The following is a 21924-nucleotide window of genomic DNA, read 5'->3' as shown; positions in this document are numbered from 1 at the left end:
TATATATTTTTCCTCTTCAGCACATTGAATATATCATGCCACTCCCTCTGGCCTGCCAAGTTTCTGGGAATAGGTCTGCTGCTAACCTTATTTGTCTTCCCTTGTAAGTTAGAGATTTCATTTTCCTTGCTGCTTTTAGGATTTTTTCCTTAACTCTGTGTTTTGCAAATTTTACTTTATATGTCTTGGTGTTGGCCTGCATTGGTTGATTTTGATGGGAGTTCTCTGTGCCTCCTGGATTTGTATATCTGTTTCCTTCCCCAGATTATGGAAGTTTTCAGCTATAATCTGCTCAAATAAACCTTCTTCCCCTTTTATCCTCTCTCTTTTTTCTGGGTCTCCTATGATACAAATGTTAATACACCTAAGGAGTCACTGAATTCCCTAAGTCTTGTTCATGATCCTGTATTTTTCTTTCCCTCTTCTTTTCAGCTTCATTAATTTCCATAATTTTATCTTCTATGTTACTTATTCATTCCTATGATTCTTTCATCCTTGTGGTCATTACAATCAGTCAGTTTCTCATCTCGGTTATAGTATTTTTTTTATTTCAACCTGACTGGTTTTTAGGTCTTTTAGCTCTACAATAGGGGACTGCCTATTGTCTTCTATGCTTTTCTATGGTGTCTTCTATGCTTTTCTTAAGCCCAGCTAATATCCTTATGATTGTTCTAAATTCTAGATCAAGCATATTACTTATATCTGTTTCAAAGAGATCCCTGACCATGACCTTTTCTTGTTCTTTCTTTTGGGATGGATGAACTCCTCCATCTTAGCATTTTGTCTAGGTCTCTGCCTTCTGTGTGTTATGAAAGCTTGCTATGTTTCCTGCTCCAGAGAGTAATGACTTTATGAAGAAGAGATCATATACTGTCCAGGGCCTGGCATTTCAGGAGGTGTTTCTGGTTTATGCTGTGTGTACTCTGCTACTGTTTTGGCTGCTTTTCCCCTCAGGTCAGTCCTCTGCAAAGTTTCTTCTTGCCTGCTGTGGGGAGTGTTTTCACCTTGTCCAGAGTGTGGTGAGTTTTAACTAGGTGTGCTCTGGTCTGCTTGTTAAGAGGCTAGATCCTATGTGTCCTAGAGCTGAAGCTTTACACACTCTGTGGTCAGTAGACTTGGTGTGTGCAGGAGTTTGTGCTGGTCCTCTGGGGGAAGAGTCAACTGCTCTGGTTCTCAGGTACACTTGCCCTAGTAAAGAAGCACCTGCAGAGCTCAGAGGGGTGGGGCTTGGTGTAAGCAGCTCAGGTCTCCACTGTTGGAGCTGTTCTGCTCACTGAAGTCAGTCTGTTCTGATGGGTGGGGGAGAAAAATGGCAACAACCCTCTCCCTCATCCCCGGAGAGGAGAGTTTGTGTCTGCCACTGTCTGTGAAGCCCTCACAGAAGAGCAAACAATCTCACCTCATGTGTCCCAGGCATTCCTCAGATCTCTGCCTTCACCCTGTGTCTGGGCCATTCTGCCCTCCCAGCAGTGTAGTGCACCTGTGTTTTATCTCAGGCATGTTGGCTGGGTTTCAAAATCTAAGTTTTAGGGACCTGGTGTGCCACAGACCTGCTGTGGTCCTCTGGGCCAGGGTCTCATGGCACTGGGGTTGGTGCCAGTTTGTCCCAGAATGGCATTTGCACCAACATGCAGGATCCTGGAGTCTAGAGTAAAGCATAGCAAAAAGCCAGTGTCCAGGTTAGCTGCCCTGAGCAGGTGCCTCTTTTCCTATGCTAAGGAACAGGGCAGCACAATGGCACCCACCAGCTGTTTTGTCCCCTGAGAGGTTATCCTCCTCTCCCAGATGCACTCCACGAAGGGGAAACTATCTCTCCCAGTATATCCCAGGGGTTCTCAGATCGTGCCATCTGCTCCTGGGCTTCTGCCCTCCTTCTCCACAGGAGCACCACTGCATCCACCAAGCGCATCCACCATCCACATGGTATGGACTTCTAAACTCCAATTTTTGAGATCCACTGGTTATAAAAACTCATGATAATCAGCTCCTCTCATTTTCTCAGTCAGTGGTTTTGAGGAAGTGCTTTTATTGTGCAATCCCCTGTACATTTCTCTCACTCTCTCTTTCTCTGTCTCTCTCTGTGTCTTCCTTCCTCTCTCCATGATCAGGACTCCTTCTCCTCCACAGCCCACAATCCTTTCTCCCCCAAATCACAGCTCCATACTTCCTACCTTCTACCATGTGGTCTTTTCTCTCCCTTTACTTGTGCAGTTTGTTTTCTCAGTCTTCAGATTGATTTACTGGGTCTTCAGAATCATTTGATATTTATCTAGCTGCATTCAAGGGACAAGGCAAGCATAGGGTCCTACTACTCCATCATCTTAATCTGATTATATTTTCAAATGTTGAAAGGGGCCTCTTAGATAGCTATATAAGTTTGAATCAAGATTAGATTATTTCCAAACTACTTCAATGTGGTATGGATGCACACTGAATATGGAAAGATATATATGTATGCACACACACATACACACTGTATATATAGTAGGGAATAGAATCAGAGAGTGGAAAGGACTTTTGTTTTTTGCCATATATTATTGTACATTTAAAAATTTTGAATCAAGTATAGATTTTATTTAAAGAAAAGAAAGAAAATTTTAGAAAGTGTCAATAAATGATGCCATATTATTCAATAAAAAGGCAGGAATGCTGTCTATGGTATATTTTCTATTCCTAATGCTAATGACTCTACATCTATGATCCTATGTTTATACAGCCTATATGTATAGGCTTTCAAAGGTAAAAAATTATATTTGTTGACAAGACAAGCAAAAAAGCTATAGACAAAAGTATATTTCATTTTTTATTAAAACCAAAATCCACACAAAAATTACAGAATAGGCTATTTATAATATCAAAAGGGGAATTTTCTACACTAAAGTATTTATTTTACTGCTCTTAGTTTACTATAATAATTCTTCTATTTCCATAATTACAAGAAAGGAAACTAAAAAAACAAATGATTGAGTTTATAGAATTGAAAATAATAATAATAATGTAAAGCGATTCAAATGATTGGTATGATCTTCTCTGTGCACTAACAAGAAAATAAGAAGATTCAATAGTTAAATACAGCAATACCTGTCATGAGAATTAAATGCATTTCCCTTCAAGGGAAAGTTTTCATTTTAGATGTTAGCCTTTCTATTTAAAGGCATCCTTTTGGACGCTGTTTAAAGACACTTCGACTTTAGTAAATATTAAATTTAAAGACTGAATAGATTACATCAAAACTCTCTACATCACTAGGGCATATACATAAGCGTTTAATATTATATACAGTATTAAAATAGCTACTTTGTGAATACTTCATGCATTCCCGGGAAAACACTGAATTCCTAAAAATATTCTAAACTTGAATTTCTAAAGAGTCATAGCAATTTGGCTTATGACACAAACTGTAGTTCATATTAAATATTTTGGTGTCTGTTGCAATGAGGAATTATCTTGAATAACTGTCATTTATTATATACAATTTGAGCCAAACTCTGAATTTAAACGTCAAAAAGTTGCCATACTATGAAAAAAGTTTCAGAAATGACATGATACACTTTACAAAATCATCTTAATTTTTATTTGCTTATAAATTAACTTGGCATATATTTTTTTGCTAATGCTTAATGAGAAAACCAAATACGAAGGTGAAGGTGTTTTCATTAATTTAGCCTGAGTAGGCATTCTGCATATTAGATGCATTTTATTTAAAATTTTATTTTAAAGTCATTTAAGATTAATTCAATCAATTTAATTCTGCTTTTTAAGTGAAATTTCATAGTAATATTGTTCATAATGGATATTATTATAAAACTCTTCAACCTGGTGGGAATAATGCCCCATGCCAATAGGATTATAAATATTATAGTAATCATAATTCTTTGCTCTCATAAAAAGAACTTTGCTTATACCATTCCTTATGTATAAAGCTGTATCAATGACTTTTTTACTGGTGTTGAATAATGTGTGATAATAATAACACTGAGAATGTGGTACCCACATTTATAGCTTCCCAGTAAATCTCTAAAAATTAATATTTTAGATTTGGCCTATAATATTAATGCAAATTAATTGATTAAAAAAGCAATTTAATGGAGATGAGTATTTCCTTGCTTTTAGCACTTGTATTTATAGAACTATTCTCAAGTAAAGCTATAATCTTAATAAGAGAAGCATGTGCTGTAATAACTAGTAGTTTTCAATATTCACATGTCATTCAGCAAATGAGAATGAAAAATGAACTCTTCTATTGATGTGCTGCTCTACCCCTTATAAAGCCATATTAGGAAAAATTGACAGTTTTGCTACAATTGCTGTATGTATTTTTTCTAAAATTTCTGTGTATGTATAAGTGTGTAAACATCATGTTTGATCATAAATTTCTGGGTGGGAAGAACTTGTCTTATGATCAATTATATGATCATAATGACAATGAATTCATTCCTCTCATGTGTGAAACCACCATGTTTAATTTCATTGAATCTTTGTTTCAGATTTTGCATGTGGTGCTCACTTTGGTAACCACTATCTTTTGACATTATATATAATACTTTATGATCTTTTCAACTATATCCTGAAATTTTATACTAAAGTGGTCTGTGTTGGATGAAATAATTAGTGTGGTCTTTGGCATTTTGATTCCAATATAATATTTGACTTTTTTTTGTCTTGGTGAAAAGCCTTCTATCTATATCATCCTGATACACATTGTTAAATCCAAGAGATAATAGAGGAAATATGTTTGGATTTCATTTTACACTAATTTATTTCTTTTTTTTCTAATTTTAAGTATCAATAAACGTTTTCTGCCAACTGTCAGATACAATCTTTCAATTCTCAGGCATTGGCAATTTGGCACTTGAATTATTTCTATCAGGGTCTTGGTTGTCTGAATATAATAATTACTGGTGTACACAAATTATATTAAACATAAAACATAATAAAAATTTGGCCAATACTTTACAAATGCTATAGCTTATCAAGCAATTACCTTATGCTAATTCTGTCCATATACTTACTTGCTAGCATACTAAAAATAATAAAATTTAATTTTCACGGGATGTGTAGATAGAAAGATTAAGCATAGATGCATTGTAAGTTTACTTGACCTCAATATGTGTTTATACGTTTTTATGGCCATCATACTTGTTAATCTTTTTTTCATAACACTTTGCATGAATTTGGTTATTAAGTATGGCTTGAATATAAGATTTGAATAACCTCTAAATTAACTGCCTGGTGGGCTGGTGCATTTCTTTTTAGAGATTGAACCGGTCGAGTTCCTCTGAGTGCAGCACAGTTGATAACCCTCTGCCAGGAGAAGGAGAAGAAGCAGAGGCTGAACCTATAAATTCAGATGAGCCAGAGGCCTGTTTTACAGATGGTAAGAGAAAATTCAAGACCTTGGCTAGCCATCCATTTATTCGTCTTTGGGGTTTTATCTTAAAACCTCATACTTATCAGGGATTATTCAGTGAAAAGTCAGAAGACTCCACCGCATACTGATTCAGCCATGGCTCTATGACAAAGGGTAAATCATGGAAGCTTTCAAAGCTTCAGTTTCCACACTTAAGATACTTACTAATAATAATTTACAATGACAGTATGTTATACTATAAAGCACTTTACTTACTTAGGGTGCTCATACTTCTCATTTTAGATCCTTAATTCATTTTTCCAGTTCTGTGGAACCACTAGAATACAGCTCAATGGGACAGAGGCTACTACTGTCCTTATCATCAAAAGTTGAAGCCACCCGCCAACTTTCAGCACACCGTTTGATACTGTTAACCATTATCTGGTTAATAGTAGTCTGTCTCAAAATCCTTCTCTTGGTTTCAGAAGCCACACTCTACCTTTGTTCTTCTTTTGCATCTCTGAGAGTTGAGTTTCTTCCCCTGTTTCTTTCAGTTACTATCTTTATGCACATCCCTTAAATAACATTGTTCCCCCACATTTCAATGCTGTTACCTTCTTATTTCTCTAGCCCTAAGGGGCTTTATCCATGTCTATAGTTTAAACATCTATTTCTGTGTTGTTTGACTCTTAAATTATCATCTTTCCCTCTGACCTCATACTTGAGTTCCAGGTATGGTCATCTCCACTGGTTGCCTTTAAACATGTGAGGTAAAATAAGTTTGAAACAAAGTTTAGTGAGTTCTCCCCCATGTAATTCACAGCTTCCTCTGGTCTTTCTCTCATTTAGTGACATCATGATCTATCCTGTCTCTCAAGCTAAAGACTGATTCAGCCCTGACCTCTTTCTTTCTAGCCACAAGTTGATTACAGAAACCACAAGTTGATCAGAAACTCTGGGGATAAGGTGTACATCCTCCAGGGGATTCTAATGCACACTAGAAGCTGAGAACCATTGGTCTATAGGATAAAACCTGAAGTCCTTAACATAGCATTTAAATCCCTTTGCATTTCAATATCTTCTTTTCTAACAGTATCTCCTTTGATTCCTTTTCACTTTCTGACTTACTGAACTTACTACTTCTGGAATTTTTCAGGGATTTTATTCAAAGTAGTGACTTTGAACTTGACCTGTGAATTTATGCAATATTTTCTAATCAAATATTGCATTATTCAAGTAAAAACACAAACCTATACTAGAGTTGCAGTATAATACAATAACATAGACCAGAAGCTTTAGAGCCTGATAAACATGACTTCTAACTGGCCTACTGCTAATTCTCTGTGAGACCTTGAGCACATTTTTCAATCTTTTTTTTTCCACATTTTTCAATCTTAAATCTCAGGTTCCTCATCTGTAAAATAGATACAACAATCACATCTGAATCATAGGGATATTGAGGACATTAAGTGAGATAACACAAATTAATTACCACAGTTCCTAACATCATTCTTCTCCTTTTTTTTTATTTTTAAAAATATTTTGTTGACAATCCTGTATAGTTCTGATAGCACAGGGTTGATGCTGATGACTTGGTATCTATTATTCTCAGAATCAGTATTTTTTGTAGAAATCATTGACTTGTGTTCATCCTCTATGATTTTCTCAACCTGCTTCCTCTAGCACTCATGTGTGAAAAAAATGCCTGTCAAATAAAGAAATCTTCTAACTACAATGGGTACATGAATATTCTTTAAATACAAGCTAAATTTCATTTTATGTGAGAAGCAAACAAGTATCGCACCCAACTGGTAGAAATTTTGTGTTTGCTGAAATTAGTACCATAAGCAAAACAGTTTCCTTTAAAGTGTTTCCTTTACAAAATTAAAGAATTTCATCAGGTGTTGCTTATTTCTCAATAAATTGATTAGCACCATTAAATATGTACAGATACAACCAAGATTTCCTCTATACTTTTTATTAATGACCCTAACTTAAAATTCTAGGATAACTAGAAAGAAGTTGGGTTTATCAAACAAATTATGTCTTCAAATTAGAAAAGAGCTTTAGAAAAACTTAAACCCTCTGCAGAAAGCATTAATGCTAAGCTATTTCAGACTGTAGTTGCTATTTTACTGAGATTAAACTTTACAAAAAGTTTATTCTAGTCCTACAAAGCTCTAATGAGAATAGTTATGTGAGTCCTTTGAGATTATTCATAACTTCTGAATTGAGTCTAATGTATAAGAGGTATTATAGAAACACATTTTCAGATGAACTTTGACCTTAACAATTGAAAATTTACTGAGGGCCAAAGTTTCAGTTACACAGGTAAATATATTCTGAAGAGCTACAACAACAATGTGACTATAATTAACAATACTGTATTGTATACTTCAGATTTGCTAAGAGGGTAGATCTTAAATGCTCTCATCACAGATGTAAAGAAGCAATTTGTAATCGTGTGAAAAGATGAGCTATGCTAATTAACTTGACTGTGATGATTATATTACAACGTATACTTAATATCAAATTATCAATTCATGTACCTCAAATATATACAGTTTTAAATTATCAGTTGTACCTCAGTAAAGCTGGGAATGGGGGATGAATAGGCAAAATCAACCTACAATGATAGAAGTCAGACCAGTAGTTCCTTCTAGAGGGTGCAGACTGAGAAAGAACATGGGGGCGGGAGGGGGGCTTTCCTGGGTGCTTAAAATGTTATATCTTGACCTACATGGCTATTATATATTAATCTATATATTTATAATTGGTATACTATACTAAATATATGTGCTACCTCAATAAAAAATTTAAATGGGGCACCCAGGTGGCTCAATCCATTGAGCATCCAACTTTGGCTCAGGTCATGATCTCACGGTTCCTGAGTTTAAGACCCGCATTGGAATCATTGGAATCGCTGCTGTTGGTGCAGAGCCTGCTTGAGATCCTCCGTTCTCCTCTCTCTCTGCTCCTCCCCCACCCATGATCTTTCTCTCAACAATAAATAACATTTAAAAAATTAAATAAACAAATAATTTTTTTTAAAACAAAAGACAAGAAAATTTATGAGGAAACACACATCTGTGAGTCACATCGCTCTGAGCAGCTAGAAACTTTTTATACTTGCTCAACCTGCTGAGCTAAGAAGCTCAGCCTGGTAAATCAAACAGGGCATCCAATTTGCTGAGCCTCTCACCATCTATCCACTTAATTATTCTTTCATCCAATCAGCAAATAATCATTAAACAACTTCTGTATTTCAGGCCCAGGGTGCTCACTGGAGAGAGAGAGAGAGCAGTGAAAAAAACAATGTCCCTTGCCCAAATAGATATTTAGTAGTAAATATTTAGTAGGACAGATAAGTGATACATGGAAGAGGTCAGTGGTGGTTAGGAGTTTTTTTGTTTGGGGGACGGTGGGTGGAGAGCACTACTTTAACATGATGAAACCCAGTATAGAGTTTATGAAATGCATCACGAGAACAAATTAATGAAACCACCCAAAAGAAATAGCATTTACCCATGGGGACCCATTAAAATGTTTGAGAGGTTCTCTGTTATGTTTACATTTAGTTAATACTCCTTTTAATAAAGAAGATGTGATAACATTGCCAACCAGCGAAGTTGGAAATCTCTTAGGATATGCCTTTGCATAAAAGCCAGACAGTCGGTCGAGCACTCCTGCCTCAAAATAAGAGTAAGAAACTCTCTGAGGTGTTATAAATCTTGAGGGCAATATTTATAAACTTTTGTCTAAGATAAAAATCTTACTTTTCTAATTAGAACGTATAGTGCCTTTTCTTGCCTAAATCTAAAATCCTAAGAATAATATTTCTCTTCAATTTTAAGACTGACAAAAATAAATCTCAGATAGTAAAATCTTAAAAGGGAAACTTTCTTCTCTGGTAAACTATACTTGAGGCAGATAGATTCTGTTCTGCACAAGATCTTTGTTTTTATTTTAAGATAATTTATAAAGTCTAAAGCATTAATAAATTTATAAAGTCTAAAGTTAATATAAAAAAATACTACCATCCTAAATTTTTTCACTCCTCCTGTTTTCTTTTGCTCAGGAAGATTTTATCTGGGAGTCAATTTTTGGTCCTACCTTTTTACTATTCTCCTACATTATTTTATAAAATATTCTAGGGGCACCTGGGTGGCTCAGTCAGTTAAGCATCCAACTTCAGCTCAGGTCATGATCTCATGGTTCATGGGTTCAAGCCCCACATTGGGCTCTGTGCTGACAGTTCAGAGCCTGGAGCCTGCTTGGGATTCTGTGTCTCCCTCTCTCTCTCCCCCTACTCACTCACTCTCTCTCTCTCAAAAATAAATAAATATTAAAAACATGTTTAAAAAGCCTCCAAAATATTCTAACTTTATTAAGTGCATTTGAGAGGTATGGTGGTTGTTTAAATACAATGAAGATAAATTCATTCAGATCTGAGGTTATGTTAACTATAATTAATGTTGGATAAATGAAGGCACATGTATATTTCCTATTCATTCTGGGCTTTTTTTTTTCATCCAATCTAATCCAATTTCCATCCAAGTTTTGTAAATTCTAGAATTTGCAGAGATACGATCTTTCAGATCATGACTAATGCTTGGATTATTTTAGAACTACATTTGGAGGGGAATGATGTCTTTTAAGTCAACTATACATGACATATTAAACCATGTAGAAGAATCTGGTTAAGTACCGTGAGCAGAAATGAAGGGCATAACTGATAAGTTTTAGCCTTCTGGGAGCTTAAAAGTTTCCAGAGAGAAAGGACAGGAACACATAAAATGCACACAATCGCAAAAAACAGAGACTTTTGAGAAACAAAACAAAACATAGCTTGCTACATTTTTATAGTGCTGGAAATTAAAGTGCCAGATATACCTCATATTACTTGGATCAATGAACTAATTTCATTTTAGAATCATAAACCATAATAAGACATTGCCTAAACAGTACAGTTCAAGAGAATTCTAGTTTTGTTGTTTCAAGTCATACACTTTATGATTATCTGAGTTATTACTTGAGAGGCTCAGTATTTTTAATTAAATATATTGTTTTATAAAACAGGAAATTTTTTTTAATGGCTAACTTGCATACCTCTGAAACAAGTATCTAAAAAGTGCTCTCCCACCTTTTTACCTTCCCTCCAGTTGGAAGGAAAAACATTTTTTTCAGTGATTTTTTTTTATTGAAGTATAGTTGACACACAATGTTATGTTAGTTTCATGTGTACAACATAGTGATTCATCCAATGTATACATTATGTTAATGCTCACCACAAGTATGGCTACCATCTGTCACCATACAGTGCTCTTCTATGTAATGTTGACTGTATTCCCTATGCTATACCTTTCATCCTTGTGACTAATTCATTTCATAAGTGGAAGCCTGTACCTTCCACTCCTCTTCATGCCTTTTGCCCATCCCCCCTGCCCCTGGAAACCATCAATTTGTTCTCTATTTATGGGTGTGTTTCTGCTTTATGTATGTTTGTTTATTCATTTTTTTTAGATTCTATATGTAAATGAAATCATATGGTATTTGTTTTTCTCTATTTCACATAGCAGAATACTCTCTAGATCTATTCATATTGTCCTAAATGGCAAGATCTCATTCTTTTTTTATGGTTGGGTAATAACCCATGATATGTATATATACCATATCTTCTTTATCCATTTATCTATCAATGGACGTGGCTATTTTAAATAATGCTGCAATAAACATAGGGGTGCATGTATCTTTTCAAACTTGTGTTTTTGTTTTCTTCGGGTAAGTACCCAATAGTGAAATTATTGGATCATATAGTGTTTCTGTTTCTAACTTTTTGAAGAACTTCCATACTGTTTTCCACAGTGGCTGCACTAATTTACATTCCCACCAGCATGGCATGACGGTTGTGAAAGGAAAATTTTTAAGAGAGAAATGAATTGTAGTTCCTCTTTTTTCAGTTCTTCCTCTTTTTCAAAGTAATTGTGGGTTTTTTAAAAATCATCTTCAGTTTTTTACATTTAATTTTTAAAATTTCAGTCATTATCTTTCTGGGTCTCTCTTGGTCATGGTTATGTTCAGAACCTTATTACTCCCTGACTTATTTACTGCCTTACTTATTTACTTATTTACTTATACATCTCTCCCACTTCCACTCTGTCTCCTTCTCCTTCAAGGTTTTCTCTTATTCCACCTGTCCTAGTGGGGTACAGGTAAATGTTTCACCACTGTTCTCCAAGAAAAATAAAGTATGAATATGTACCTCAGTTTATTATGAATTTTATAGATATAAAGGATGTGTGGCACATGATTTACAAGTAATAATATAAACAATATTCCTATTGTACATTCCATATAGCTTATTGATTCTCACAGAATGCTTTTGTTAGATTTTAGTAAAATTTGGTATTTATAGATAATCAATGATTGCAATTGATGAACAAGTATAGTTTTAACCCGAAGGTTGGTTGGTATTTTCATTTATGTTAATCAGTAACGTGAAAGTGAGACAAAGAAACTATATGCCAGAACTTCACTCATTCATCAATGATGTTTGCAAATCTCAGATAATAGAATTTGAATAACGAAAGAATATTTCCTCAATTTTTTGTGCTGTTCATAGTGTCATGGCTATGAATATGATACTCATTATTTTATATATTTTACTAACAGTTCTTCCATTACTTTATTAAGTTTACTCTAGAAAACCAACAAGCCCTGGTTTATAGCATTTGATGACTTTTGTAGTGTAAAGATCCCCACCATGGCTTATCCCCAAACTACTGATGTGACTTCACCAAATGTGGAGTTGGGAAGAGACGACAGTAGTCCAAATTTTACATAATCCAGATAGAATATACACATATACTCAAGAGCACAGATAAACTGAAATGATTAGAAAGTGATATGTTTTAAGTGTTTCTTATCCTTTCAAAAGTAAGTTATAATTTCAGGGTGCCTGGGTGGCTCAGTCGATTAAGTGTCTGACATGGGCTCAGGTCATGATCTCGCAGTTTGTGGGTTTGAGCCCTATGTCAGGCTCTGTGTTAACAGCTCAGAGCCTCGAGCCTGCTTTGGATTCTGTGTCTCCCCTTCTTCCCTGCCTTCCCCCACTCACACTGTGTCTGTCTCTCTCTCAAAAATAAACATTAAAAACAAACAAATAAAAAAGGTAAGCTATAGTTTTAAGTTCACATAATTTAATGCTTGAGGATTGCTGCATTTAACAACAGGCTCACAAAAATTCCTGACAATTGAACAATGAGTTATCAACAGCCTGGGTGAACTGGCTCCAGCATACCATTGCATTCTGTTCCTTAATATTAGCTGTTCTAAGATGTTCCAGACTTGGCCCTTTTTTCTCTCCTTATCCTAAAATGTATTTTTTGTGTGACCTCAAAACTGTTCTTTCCTAGCCCAGACTTACCCCCTGAGCTGCAGATTCAGACCTCCAGATATCTGCAGGATATTGGTATTTGGAAGTCCCACCAGCATCTCAAACTCAAACTCTGCCAAGTAGCTCCCACACTTTTGTTCTTCATTTCATTGCTGACCTTCACCCAGTTGTTCTGGGAGTCCTCCCTTTCTCTAACATCACATATCCAGTAAGTCTGTAAATCCATCTGACTTTACCTGCCAAACATGTCTTCAATCCATTATTGCTCTAGAAACTAGAAGTTGCCATAACCTGCCCCTCTTGTTAAGGCTACTATACCAGAATCCTAAATGATTTTCTGGCTCTGAGTCCTTCTACACCTTCGATCTCCTTTTTCTTCTCTTCCAGATTATCCTCCATTCAACTGTTGACATCTATTTAAATTGCATCTGCCTATATCATTTTCTGCTTGCAACCTTCCACATACTCCTCATCATCTCTAGGATATACACCAAACTCCTTCATGTGGTAGAAAATGCTTTCCATAATCTGACCAATTTCTCTAACCTCATTTCTCACCCATGCCTCTTGTATACACTGTGCTTTCATCACCACTCTGAACTGCTTATAATTCCTATGCAGAACACATTTTGCTTCCTTGGCAGGGCAATCCATCCATAGTATTTTTGGCTAGTACTTTGACTCAATTCAGGCTCCAGCTCTTCCTTCCACAAAGTTCCAACCTCTCCTGAGCAAACAAGCCAGGTTAGGTAGACTTCTTCCATGCTACCAAATAACCCCTTTACATCTGTGGTTTCAGTTGCTTTATCCAGTTACAGTCATTTATTTCTATATTTATCTGCCTAATCAAAACCAAAAATAAATTCCCTGAGGAGAAGAAATTATATACACAGCTAAGTATACAAAAGATAAATGGTTAAAAAATTTTAAATTAAATGTTCCTCAACCAAAGCAGCATGTTTTATATCTATGATTACAAAGACAGAGTTGTTTTTATTTTTTTAACATTTTTTTAATGTTTATTTTTTTGAAAGTGAGAGAGAATGCAAGTGGGGGAGGGACAGACAGAGAGGGAGACACGGAATCCAAAGCAGGCTCCAGGCTCTGAGCTGTCAGCACAGAGCCTGACACGGGGCTCGAACCCACCAACTGTGAGATCATGGCCTGAGCCAAAGTCAGACATTTAACCGGCTGAGCCACCCACATGTCCCAAGTTGCTTTTAACATAGAGTACTTGAAACAGTTTTACCTGAATATTCTAATGAAGATCTATTTCTTTTGAACATAATTTTAGAAACTTCTACCAATTCTCTTAATATTATCTAGAATGGTGCTTGGCACAGTTTTTTTTTTTTTTTAATAGAGTGGAAGTAGCAGAAATTGTAGATGAGATCCACATCAAGGAAAATTAGTTTGTCAGCAAAGAAGGTCCTGAAAAGCATTTTGTCCTCAGATTTAGTTTAATATTCATTCATTCAGAGTTCACCACGTATTGGCACAGTATGAGGACTGCAATAATGGAAGAAAAAAAAAGTGGCCTAAACATCATGGAAGAGATTGACAAGAAATCAAGGAAGTACAGAAGACAAGAATACATTTTAAGTTAGAATCATTGACAAGTTATTTTTAATTGAATCTATTCAAGTTGAATCTATTTAAAGCTGCATTGTAAATGTTAGCAATTATTCTGTTGAGGGACATCACAGGGAAAGCTTCACATTAAATAGGGTATTTTAAGCATTTTATTTATTCTGAATATCAAGATTTTACATGAATGTCTCTCTTGCCAGGTTGCGTGCAGAGATTCCCATGCTGCCAAGTTGACGTAGAGTCAGGGAAAGGAAAAATCTGGTGGAACATCAGGAAAACCTGCTACAGAATAGTTGAACACAGTTGGTTTGAAAGCTTTATTGTTCTCATGATCCTGCTCAGCAGTGGCGCTCTGGTAAGTGATATGACACCTAAAGCAATCTCTTGAGTAAGTCAGTAGTTTTAATAAATGAGTTGGAGGATAAAAATAGCATGGAAAGTTGTTTTGCCTAAAAATGAAGCCCTATAATTAGTGCTAGGACAAAAATTTAGCTTAGTTCAGTAAATATTTGCTGAGCACTACTACATGGCCGGCATTATTCTTGCTGTCTTGAATGTGAAGGTGGCTAAGATCCAGGTACTTTTCTCAAGAGAGCACTGGGGAGAGAGGCACAAGTGATTACCGCACTGGGATGTGTTTGTAAGTGAGGAATATACTTGATAAAGCTCTGTAGCAAGAGACGAACTATTGTCTGCTTGGAATTTAAGAAAGATAGTTGATGTTGTGCGAGATCTAGGAAGATTAACAGGGATCCTCCAGAGAGACAGGGTGGGCTGAGGGGAACAAGTGTACAGGGATAAGGAAGCATAAAAAATCAGGAGGTATTCAGCACATTAAAAGTTGCCAACCTGTAGAAAGTGATGTTGGAGGAAGAGCAAACACAGGAAAGAGAGTGGTAACCACAGGTACTGTGACAAAGACAGTCAGTGTCAGCTTATGAAGATCTTGAAACACAAGCTGTAATATTAGGGTGAGAAAGGGACACATTCTTATTCTTGCACATATATCAAGCACTTTCTATGTGAGTTGAAAGCACTTTCTAGGAGAGTTTCGCACTCCCTGAGCCTTTTCTTACTTATTTGTCTTTCCTGCTGACACGACCAGAAATGAACCATTAGAAGCCCAGTTCCAGCTAGAGATACCACTGGAAATTCCACTATACTGAAGACACAATACTCAAGAAAGTTGTAAATTGCCTCATAGATAGTCTTCATGAATTTTGGATTTTACTCTACTTATAAGAAATTAACCTGTTACTGTTTCATGGATGCTGGTAGAAGATAGGAGACTTCCAAGTCAGAGACAAAGAATTTTATTTCTCATGATTTTGGAAGCAACATGAACTTCAACATGTTTATGTTGGTCCTGCTAATCCCCAAGTCTCATGAGGGCATGGCAGGGGGGTAAATGACTGGTGCACACACAGTGGTTTAGCATCACAGCTGAAGAGCCCTAAATTTAGGGAACCCTGTCCTTTTATAGCAAGCAGTATGCAACCTTGCTTTTTGTCACAGACAGAGACACTGTCTCTATTCCTCAAGGTTGCTTGTTGCAAAAACAACCCTGAGAAATAGCCAGAGTGAAGCCAGTCAGGGCCTTGCATTCTTGGCCTATCCAACAAGGACATGCAGGGATGCACGGGGCCCACAGTGGATGACTTCTCCTGAAACAGAAAATGAATTTTAAAAATTGCTACTCTTCTTATCTTGTGGAATGCAAGTAGGAATCTAATTCCTAATACCTAATGAAGTTTATTCCATGCTGAGTCACACATGAGACTGAGACTGTTAGAAAGGAGAGAAAAAAAAATTAAACAAAAGTTTAGAGTAATCCCTGATTCAAAATGTCCAAAGGAAGATGACATTTTTGGTAAGAGGCGCTTTCAAAACTGAAATTCAAGTGAATTATATGAAGAAGAAAAGAGAAAGGTAGTTTAAGAAACTGCTGTTTTTACTCAGGGAGTTTGCCAGTTGAGCTAGATTTTTAAAATACCTGTCTGTAAAATAAATGAAAGGTAACAATTCAAATTCAGTACATATTTATTATGCTTCAAGATATTTATATAGGTTTTTTCACTTAATATTTAAACAATCCTGTGAGATTATGATTATTTTGCTTATTTTACCAATGAGGAAGCAGGGAAGAGAGTTTAAAAAGTTAGTTAATGTCCTAAAGCTAGTAAACAACACACTCATACCTGAGGTCTAAAATCAAAGCTACTATATCTTTTCACTGATTTGTGGTTCCTCAAAAGGGAGAGTACACACCACATAAAAACAAATGAATAGTAACTGAAATGAGTAACAGTAAAACCTACACCCCACATTGGTGGAACTCATATAATGATGTCCTTGCCTCCTTGCTCCCACAGTCACATAACTAGTCCTGGAAGCTAGCTAGGAACACTGCAGACTGAATCCAGTTTCCAGCTCTGGGACTAGTCAGAGCAAGGTGTATTCAGGCACAGTGTTTGGCTCTCAGCATCAAGACTTGCTACCAGTCCTGCTTTCCACCTCAGTTCCAGGAATATCACTCTCGTTCTTTGTGATAAAGCCCCTTCCTTAAACTTTGCATTTCAAGGGGCACCTAAGTGGCTCAGTAGGTTGAGTGTCCAACTCTTGATCTTGGTTCAGGTCATGATCTCATGGTTCGTGGGTTCAAGCCCCACATTGGGCTCCATGCACTGACAATACAGAGCCTGCTTGGGGTTCTCTCTCTCTCCCTCTGTCTGCTCCTCCCCACGCTCTCTCTCAAAATAAATAAACTTAAAAAAAAATAACTTTACATCTCAAGTACTGAAGCATTGCCATAGTTTATCTCAGTAGCTTGCCTGATTCCTCTACAACCTGGAGAAGGGAGGCCCAAAAACCCTGAAGGCTGGAAGTTTATTCTTGTACTTCAGTGCCACTGACTTTCAGAACCTCTCCTAGGTGCTAGAATCTCTTTTATCATCTTGGTAGGTCTGCCCATTGTCTATGTCCCAACTTCTCTGCCTTCTTCAATACTGATACCAACAGTTTGCAATAAGTGCCAAGGATCATTTTGAAAGTATTGATAGAAGGACTTATAATAATAAGAAGAAAGTGGACAAGCCCATGGCTATGGATGGGTAGCATAATGTCAACCACTATAAGGGTACGGGTCCTTTGACTTTCATGTTCTTCCACAAAGTGAATATTGCTTAAACAAGAAAGAGAATACTGGGGTGCCCATGTGGCTCACTTAGTTGAGCATCCAACTCTTGATTTTAGCTCAAGTCATGATTCCAGGGTCATGGGATTGAGCCCTGTGTCGAGCTCCACACTGAGTGTGGAGCCTGTTCAAGATTCTCTGTCTCTCCTCGCCTCTGCCTCTCTTCCCAGTTCATGCTCGAGAGAGAGAGAGAGAGAGAGAAGGAAAATCCTAATGCTCTACACCTGTTTAGGTCAGCAGTCATTTTCAGTGTCCTCACTGAGCTGAATTTGTTAAGTGTATTCAAATTATTTCCCAAGGGACTTGTGACTGTGGTCATAGAATCATCATCTGTCACTTACTAAAAGTTCTAGAAGAGTGTTAAAAGGTGCTGCATTCACAGAATGAATGTAAATAGTGATTTGTAGAGCTTAAGCTTTCAATGAATGATAAAATATTGTGCAAGATTCAAAGAAAGAAATCCTCTGTGTTCTACAGCCCTGTTAAGATACTGTATTCGTTCATTCATTGAGCAAACTTTTCCTTGTCTCCTACTGTGTTCTTGACACAGTGCTAGGCACTGGGAGTGAACACACATATAAGAACTGGAGGAGAGTCTCCAAATCCTACTGGTGGTGTGAAAGAGAGTGCAGGGTGAGAAAAATATATATGACAAGCTGATCTGGGAATCATGTCTTAAGTTATTAAGATTTATCCCATTTGGAGAGAGATAAAGGGGAGTCAGAAAAAGTGGAAATTGCTGCAAGTATGAGAGATCATGGTTCTTTTTAGAGGATTATAAAATTTATTCTTTACATCCTTTCCCTTAATCTCTGGTGCCCAGCAGTGCATACTGGTAAGTAGTCTAAAACTAAGTGTTATATAGTTGCTGTAAACCAGAAGAAAGTCAGCTAGCCCATAACAGTATTAGCTTTCAGTGGTTTCTTCACCAGAACTTTATTTCCTGTGTTTGTTATGAATCATAAGCTTTAAGTTGGATATGAATTGAAATTTGACTATTATTTTCACAGGCTTTTGAAGATATATATATTGAAAAGAAAAAGACCATTAAGATTATCCTCGAGTATGCTGACAAGATATTCACTTACATCTTCATTCTGGAAATGCTTCTAAAATGGGTAGCATATGGTTATAAAACGTATTTCACCAATGCCTGGTGTTGGCTGGATTTCTTAATTGTTGATGTAGGTACTTTGACTAAATTTTAAAAGAGGCTGTATTCTTATAAATAAGTGTTCTGAAGAACCTTCATTAATGTTGTTTGTTATCATATTTTAATTTTGGTTAGCTTCTTGTACTTTCAGACTATACATTTGTGGGTTTTTTTTGAAATATTAATATAGCCAGTAGAAATATCTCTGTAAGGAGTATTAAAAGAGAAATTATTCAATGAATGCAAATTATTTTCTGTGCCATTCTAACATTTATAATTTACTTTGCATGTGTTTTCTGCAGTAAGAGAAAATGTGATTTTATATACACGTATGTATACATAATTCAAATATCATTCCTGTTGGGAATAAGAACAAAATGAAACACTAGGAGGTGGGTGTGGGAATGGAAGAGGGTAGAGGCATAGATTAAAAAGATAAAATATTGATTTTTTTTTACAATATAAAATTAGAAAATAAGAGACAATAAGGGATGTATCAAGCTGATGTGTTAGCTGAAAGTTATGTAAAAGTGGTGACACAAAAGCTATATAACTCTGTGTTAGGGAAATGGAGAGGCATGAATTTCAAAATATTCATCTCTTTCACAATGAAAAGGAAAACCAAAATGAGTCACACTCTTGTCCCCACCTGAAACATCCAACCTACCCTTAATCTCTGGAGTGGCAATGGAACAGAAAAATAGGCATTGACAATGTCAAGTAATAAATTCAGAGAACTGTTCAACACTTGAATGATGGAAAATATATAAGCAAGGTTAAGTTTACAAATTATTTTTAACAAAGCAAAAATATTTTTTTGGGAATCTTGTTGAAATAAGAAAGAGATCCTAAAATAGCTGTGAGATTAAGGCATCTCAAATAGAAATGGTGCAACATCCAATTTATTCTTGTTTAGTGTTCTCTGTTTTATTTTATATTTTAATAATATAATTTAATAATATATCACATATAATAATTATGTTATTATATTTTATATTATTTTAAAAGGCTTTTTTAAGTTAATTTTTGACCTCAATATCCAAATCTAATTTTTCTCAGAATGATTTATGTTCTTCCATCTATTACTAATTTCCCTAGATTTTCCAAAATCTAGTCTTTGTGGCTAGGGAAAGGACATCTTATAATAAGTTATAATTTTTAGGGAGTTGTTTTCCATCTGATGTCTGGAATTAGAGGGCAACATGCAAATATTTATAATGTTAACAAGTGCTCTAACATTTAACCACCAGTTTGCATCATTAAACTTTTCAGAAAAGAAAAATATAGCATCATTCATAGATATCAAAATTACAAGTAAGAATGACTATAAATAGCAAAATCTGACTACAAAATTAAAACAAAACTCATCATTTCTACTCAAAAGTTTAATTTCTCAATTGTTATCCAAAGCTTAGTAAGTTCTTTTTAACAGGTCAAAATATAAAATATTAAAAACAATAATTAACATTTTGCTTTCTATATAGGTGATATGCAAAAACAATATTTTTATTGAGATATAGGTATACATTACACCTCTTATGTTATCTTAGGCTTTCTCTGTGAGATCTGATCTCTAATTTTTGATACTTTATGTTACTGATTTCATATTGTTTGATTTTTTTTAATTTACCTTTATATATATGTTACCTAGTTACTAGATAGAAAAATAAATGGTAAGAAAGATGCTTTTGTAACATAATAGATTTAAAGAAAGGCTAAACAAAATAAGAAGAAATGATAGAAAGAATGTAGGCTTTTTCTTTTCTTTTCTCTTAACCATTAAATATGATTGTGTCTTTTATGGGTTATTATAAAATATTTAAGGTATTTAAAAACTTTTAAAAACATTATCACAAACATAGTTACTTTCATCACTCAGCCTGTGAAATAGAAGTTTACAAGTATGTATTTTAAGTTTACAAGGATGTATTTTAAGAAAGAGAGGAGCACCTGGGTGACTCAGTCTGTTAAGCATCCAGCTTCAGCTCAGGTCATGATCTCAAGACTTGTGAGTTCGAACCCCACATCATGCTCTGTGCTGACAGCTCAGAGCCTGGAGCCTGCTTTGAATGCTGTGTCTGCTTCTCTCTCTGCCCCTCCTCTGCTCATGCTCTGTCTCTCAAAAATCAATAAACATTAAAAAAATTATAATAAGCATTTGAAAATTTTTTTTCCTGATTAAAAGGGAATACTTGTTATCCTGATTAAAAAGTACATTTTCTTAAGTGTATTTAAGTGGAAAATAATAGACCTGAGTGACTTGGGTGAATTTCAAATGATATGAGGGACAGACAATTAGTTCTGCTGGACATATAATATAAAGGACTTAAAAATAAACAATGTTACACTGAGACATTTGGAAGGCAGCTATGCTCACTACTGTGCCACCAAACCTGCACAACATTGAGGCATTTGGAAGTAACTGTATGAGAAAGAACAAAAGTCTTCAACGCATTTTGATTCATAAATCAGTTTACTTGTCTCTGATAGCAGGAGCAGTGAACTTGTGAGCGCTGAATTTTTCTACTCTGTCAATAGTTAAATATAAGAACAATGACCCAGGTGTTCCTAGTCTTCCCTGGAAAACTTGAATCTTTTAGTCATTACTTCATTCATAATGAAAAGCTGCATTCTGGACATTGTTCTTAGACATTACTTCCTGCTACACGCAGTGTAACAACAAATGAATATTTTAAATGGAACGCACTCAGAGACTTCATGCATTTACAGATCCAGATGTAAGGTCATTGAGGAGCTCATTGCTCTATTACCAAAATGTGTATTGATTTTATTTCTGTCCATGATCTTTCTTCTAAGATAGTTTATTGTAAGAACACTAATTTCTGTTGCATACTGATCATGGTAATTGTGGCAGGTCTCACATGATGAAGGTCCGTATGTCTGTGTTGATTGCAAAGCCAGTGAGATCATCTACTTTTTGCTCTCTTCAATACAATTGAGATTTTTCTCCCAGTGTCTATTACTAGGTAAATCTTTTTGGTGCCAGTTCTGATAAATCACAAGGCAGAACAGCCTTGTAGGGAATTAACTCCGTCTCAAAATCATGAGTCTTCAAAACGCTTTTGAATAATGTTTACACTGAGACATAGGTTTGGCTGAATTAATGCCACACTCTTATGACTTAGCTTCAAAATCACACACTTTCTTATGCCCTGGGTTTTATTATAATTGAAATTTTGATAGTTGCTCTAATTAAATGCATAGCATAAATGTATAACATA

General features: G+C 35.6%; 1 protein-coding gene across 6 annotated transcripts in view; it reads left to right on the top strand.

Annotated features, from left to right (window-relative positions):
- The window catches only part of SCN9A (sodium voltage-gated channel alpha subunit 9), a 101054-nt gene that overhangs the window by 58966 nt on the left and 20164 nt on the right, over positions 1-21924 (top strand). For all 6 annotated transcript variants that reach the window (XM_032594430.1, XM_032594431.1, XM_032594429.1 and 3 more), the window contains 3 exons: positions 5257-5377; positions 14537-14691; positions 18540-18713. In XM_032594430.1, coding sequence (XP_032450321.1) covers positions 5257-5377; positions 14537-14691; positions 18540-18713 — 450 coding nt within the window. The remainder of the gene's footprint in view (positions 1-5256; positions 5378-14536; positions 14692-18539; positions 18714-21924) is intronic.

This window comes from Lynx canadensis, chromosome C1, assembly GCF_007474595.2.
Source record: "Lynx canadensis isolate LIC74 chromosome C1, mLynCan4.pri.v2, whole genome shotgun sequence".
Taxonomy (NCBI): domain Eukaryota; kingdom Metazoa; phylum Chordata; class Mammalia; order Carnivora; family Felidae; genus Lynx; species Lynx canadensis.
The sequence above is the reverse complement of the archived record's forward strand: the minus strand, read 5'-3'. Positions and strand labels throughout refer to the sequence as shown.